General features: G+C 44.6%; 1 protein-coding gene across 1 annotated transcript in view; it reads right to left on the bottom strand.

Moving 5' to 3' along the window:
* Positions 1 to 3,195: 3,195 nt before the first annotated feature.
* Positions 3,196 to 5,209, bottom strand: part of si:dkey-33c12.3 (uncharacterized protein LOC335380 homolog) — a 6,686-nt gene continuing 4,672 nt past the window's right edge. Inside the window, exons 2-3 of the mRNA XM_024273137.1 lie at positions 3,948 to 4,072; positions 3,196 to 3,876 (exon numbers count right to left, since the gene is read on the bottom strand). Coding sequence (XP_024128905.1) covers positions 3,816 to 3,876; positions 3,948 to 4,072 — 186 coding nt within the window. The 3' untranslated portion in view covers positions 3,196 to 3,815. The remainder of the gene's footprint in view (positions 3,877 to 3,947; positions 4,073 to 5,209) is intronic.

The raw sequence follows: 5,209 nt of genomic DNA, 5'->3' as shown, positions 1-5,209 counted from the left end.
ATGCAACCACAAAAGGTCATGATTCATTGCCCTTTTGTGCCGGTCCCAAGTCCGGGTAAATGCAGAGGGTAGTTATTGTTAAGAAGATCATTCAAAATATAAATAAAGCCAAAACAATCAATAAACAGAACTGTATTACAGCTTCTTTTAATTTTCATTTGATTATTTTTTACTTATTTTTTTAAAGAGTCCATCACGGCCCAGGTTAACAACCGATTCAGGATTCACTGGTGCTGTTGACCTAGAGGGTCCAGACAGCACTCTAACTGTCATGGTGCTCCTGTGGCTTCTCCTGATTGGACCCAGCTGGGTCCAATCACTATATAAGATGGGCCATCTCCAATATTTATCACCAGTTCTTTGTCTTCTATAGATCATCTCTTCATATGCTGACCTGGGTCATCCAACACCAGCACCGCCTGTTTCTACTTGAATCATTCCAGGAGCTAAGCTGTCTGGGGCTTTTGCCCCCTGTAGGGTCTCCAATAGGAGACAGGTCTTGGGTGACGGACGAGCCAGATAAAGAGCGGTTCACAACCCTCTTTATGAGAAGAACAAGGAAAGATAGTCCTATGTCACCCGGAATAGCGTCGCCAGAGCCCTACATTGGAGCCAGGCCTGGGGTAGGGGTCCACAGGTGAGTGCCTGATGACCAGAGCTCCTCCCACGGGCCCTGGTCGGGTCTAGCATCGATGTGGAATGGGCTCCCTCATCTGAACCTGAGTTGTATTTTGTTGTTGGACTTCTGTGCTCATTATTGTTTATCCATAACAAACACTGTGTTCTAGTCCATCAGTGCATGTGGAACCAGACCACCCTAAGGAGGAAATTGATGATTGACTTTTGTCATTGTAGGCGACCTTTGACCGTGTGTCTTGGACACTCAGATAAAGAGAGGGGCAGAGCTGTCCACTGATCTCTACCAGGTGGTAATTTGAATTCGCTGATGGGAAAGGAGGCCGGAAAGATTTGGCAGACCCAAATTTACAGTGAGGATCTAATAGGAACATCTGGCTGAGCCCTCCGTCAGGGAGCTCTTCAACACATCCAGGAGAGCTTCAGACAAGCTACCAAGGGAGGCTGGGGGCATTTAGTCCAACTGGACCATGTTTTCCACTTCCATTGTCTCTGCTGTATGAGAGTTTTCGCTCACAAAGTCTCTGGTGCCTCTCACAGTGGCAACCTCCAAATCTGGTAGTGGACACCGGAAGTAAGGGATGCCGTCACCAGCAGACCAGAAGTCTCATCGAGCTGTGACCTGGGTCATTGTGGAGGCAAAAACTCAGTTCTGAGAGAATTTTGGTGAGGCCATGGAGACGGATGATCGGTTGGCTTCAAACAAATTCTGGCAAGCCACCCGGCGCCTTGGTAGGGAAAGTAATTTTCTGCTGGCACTGGTTTCAGTGCAGGTGGGCAGCTGTTGACCTTACTATGGAGATTGTCAGTTGGAGGAAGGAATGCTTTAAGGATCTCATCGATCCCTCTGACACACCTTTATTTGAGGAAGCATAGGCTGAGGACTCTGGGGTGGAGCTGTCCATCACCCAAGCTGAAGTCACCAAGGTAGTTGATGAGCTCCTCGATGGCAAGGCACCAGGAGTGGATGAAATTCGCCCTGAGTAACCTCAAGTCTCTGGATGCTGTGGGAGTGTCTTGGCTGACACGTCTCTGCAGTAACACATGGCAGTCAGAAACTGCACCACTGGACTGGCAGACAGGAGTAGGTTCCCATTTTCATGAAGGGGGACTGGAGGTCTGTTCTAAGCATTGAGACATCACAATCCTCAGCCTTTCTGTCAAAGTCTATGCCAGGCTACTGGAGAGGAGAGTTCATCTAATAGTCGAACCTCAGGTCCAGGATCAACAGTGCGGTTTCTGTCTTGATCGTGGATTACTGGACCAGCTCTACACCCTCTTTAGGGTTCTGGAGGGTTCATGGGAGTACACTCATCCAGTCCATACATCATGTGTTTTGTGGAGTGTGCTTTAAAAATTTGGGGTCCAGTGAACCATACTTAGGGCTGTCCTGTTTGGTGGTTCTCATATGGGACCGTTTTGGGACAGCGGCAGTTGATCTCTTAGGCAGCAAAGAGAACATCCACTGTCCACTGTTCTTTTCCATGATGGATTCAAACGCCCCTCTGGAGATGGATGCTCTTTTCACTAACTTTTATTTATTTTTATTATTATTATTATTATTTTTTCTATTTCTATTTTTATTTTTTTATTCATACAATATTTTTAGTGAATTTTACAACTATGGTTTTAGGACAGTTGTTATTAATAATTTTAACACTTTTAATTGCTTTTTAACAGCTCCATAATTTTAATGCTTTTAATCTAACCTGTCTATAGCTGTTCTTGCTTAGTTAAGTAGTTCTTACGAGTTAAGTAGTGTTACCCCGGGCTCACACTGCTGGCGTTCCATCTCCAATGCGAGCGCCGCAGTCTTTACGTAACTTTAAAAATGCGAGAGGAAATCCCACTGCAGGCGTTCACGTCCTGCATCTGCAGTCAGGCCTCTGCGGCGCTGCCAATCCATTTCAAATTTTGCAGGACAACGCTGCTGAACCGCAGCGAACAAAGGGGGGGTTTAGCGTGAACGTATGTGAGTTTGGAGTTTTGTGAGGTCGGCAGCAGAGTGTGGCTGCAGCCAACCTGTAGCTAATATGAGCCATCGGCTGTAGCAAGACGGCTCCCACAAAGCACCTGGGCGGTGAGGCTAGCCGTGTGATCCTCGGGTTAGGTGGTTAGCAGTGTCAGCAGCTTTTAGGAAATCTTTTCAGTAGTTTTGGATAGCTTACACAGTTTTCCTACTTCTCAGTATTCGAGTGTTTGCTGCTGGTAGCAGTGTTTTTGCAGAGACCACACTTCAGCCTTTTACACATTAAAAATAAAACCAGGGTGCGTACGCTTTTTGGTACGACTTTCAGACAGTTATTGTTTTCTCCCCCTTTAAAACAAAAACATCTAACACTCACAGACCAATTTTCAGTATTTTGAGTCATATAACTTGTTTTCATGTGTTTATGATACCATAAATGTGGAGAACCGTCCACCAACATCTGAGCAGAAAGCATGAATCTGATAATAAAGCCGTTCCCTCCTCAGGTGTTGGTCTGCAGGTTCAACCTCAACTCATTTAAATTGATTTTTTTCTTTAAAACTTCTTCAATAGAAAAGCCAACAGCAGAATTATGTTTCAGGTAAATTTTTATTAGGACTGGAGACAGAAGAGGAACCAGCAACAGTAAATCTTCCACAGCTTGGAGATGGACAGGTTTAGGATGCGCACATTCACGCAGATCTGAAACTCTTTAGAGTCACAGCGCTTTTGGAATGCTGTGGAAGAGTAGGATAAGGAGAAGAAAAACTGAAAGTTTAGGGTTGCTGGTTCACTAAACTGCTCTGCAGAAACAAGAAAGGAGAAGTTACATAAGAAAGAGTTTCTTCTAAAGTGGTGCAGGTGAAGTCCTTATACTGAGAGAAAACTGAAATCTTCTCAGTCCTTCACAAACACTTGCTTAAATGTTTGCATAGGACGGCCTCCTCTGCTGCATGGAGCTTGACCTGCACCACAGGCAAACCAGAGCGTTCCCCGCCACTCTTCTGGGTAACTAATGCAGTGCAGACCGCAGCTTTCTGAGTGAGGGGAGCGTGTGTAGAATAAGGGGGACTTCTGGTGGACCTCTTGTTTGGAACAAGGGCGCTGGTGTCTTGTTGAAGATGAGTTCATGTTTAATTTGATTCTTCTCAGGAGTGAATGGGAGAGGGATGAACGTTTATGAAGAAACACAGGTTTATTTCAGTAGGTTTTAGGCCAGAACAGGAATGGAGGGATAGGTCAGCCGAATCTCTTCCCCCTCCAGAAGTTTCCTGAGAAGAAAGACAAATAAATCAGTCAGACCTTCTGAGGCTCTTTGTAGAAATGTTTCTTTTCTTCCTACCTATATGCAGCGATTTCTATGTCCAGAGCCATCTTCACGTTCAGCAGGTCCTGATACTCCTTCAGGTAGCAGGCCATTTCCTGCTTCGCTTTGGTGATGTCCCGCTCCAGGTCACCAATCCTAATCTGAAAATAAACATATCTGCGTTGGCACGACTGAGGTTCCTTTTTTCAAAGTTTGTTTCAAGTGGAATTTATCCTCTTTAGCTGAAAACATGTAAATTTCATAGAACCATAAACTTGCAGTAATGTTCTGATGAGACTATAACACATGTGAATCCACCTGAACACATCTGAGCAATGATCACACACAAATTTACATCAATCCATTTACATACATTCGAAAGCAATTGAATACACTATATAGTTTCTGAACACATTGAAAAAGATCTGTATTGATCAGAGTGTATTTGAATGCACATGAACACTCCTAAATGCACCTAAATGCACCTGAACACACTTAAATGCACCTTAACACTCATAGATACACCCAAACGCACCAAAATGAACTTGAACATAGTTAATGCCCTTAAACACATCTGAATGTACCTGAGCACACCTGATGGCACCCAAACACTCCTAAATGCACCTGAACACTCCCCCAGCCAGCAACGGCAAGTAGGCCCCATATGGTTTAAAAGTGGGCAGAAAATGTGGGCCCCAAATCGGTTTGTGTTGCAAAAATGGACTAAAATCATGTATTTTTTGTGTATTTGTTTTAACTTTTAGTGAACAAAGATTGACATTCTGACCCCTCCCTAATGCCTGTCTGCATCCAGCTGCAGACACACCACGGCAGCTCACATTACACTTCTAATAAGCCAATTAGAATCAGAGCCTGCATCTGCAGCAGGGTTTGAACACATTGATTACTGATCCACACAGGGGGACGTCCTAAGGGACGTATACAAAAAGGAGAAACTTGTATCATTTGGGGCCACTCCATGTCTGCTCCTTAAGAGACATTGCTTTGGTCCAGCACGCTGAAGGTAAACTAATTCTCTTTATGTTCTAAATTGTTGAACTCAATATGCACATAAACTCACCTGTATGCACCTAAACTCACCTGTATGCACCAAAATCCACCTATATGGACCTAAACTCACCAATATGCACCTAAACTCATCTGTTTGTACCAAACACACTTAACTACACCCAAACTCACCTAAATACACCTAAACCAGGGGTCTCAAACTCGCGGCCCGCGGGCCATCTGCGGCCCGCAGGATGATAATTTGCGGCCCCCGTCTTCATATGAAAGAT

The sequence above is a fragment of the Oryzias melastigma genome, linkage group LG22 (assembly GCF_002922805.2).
Source record: "Oryzias melastigma strain HK-1 linkage group LG22, ASM292280v2, whole genome shotgun sequence".
Classification (NCBI taxonomy): Eukaryota; Metazoa; Chordata; class Actinopteri; order Beloniformes; family Adrianichthyidae; genus Oryzias; species Oryzias melastigma.
This window is presented reverse-complemented; position numbering and strand designations above follow the sequence as displayed.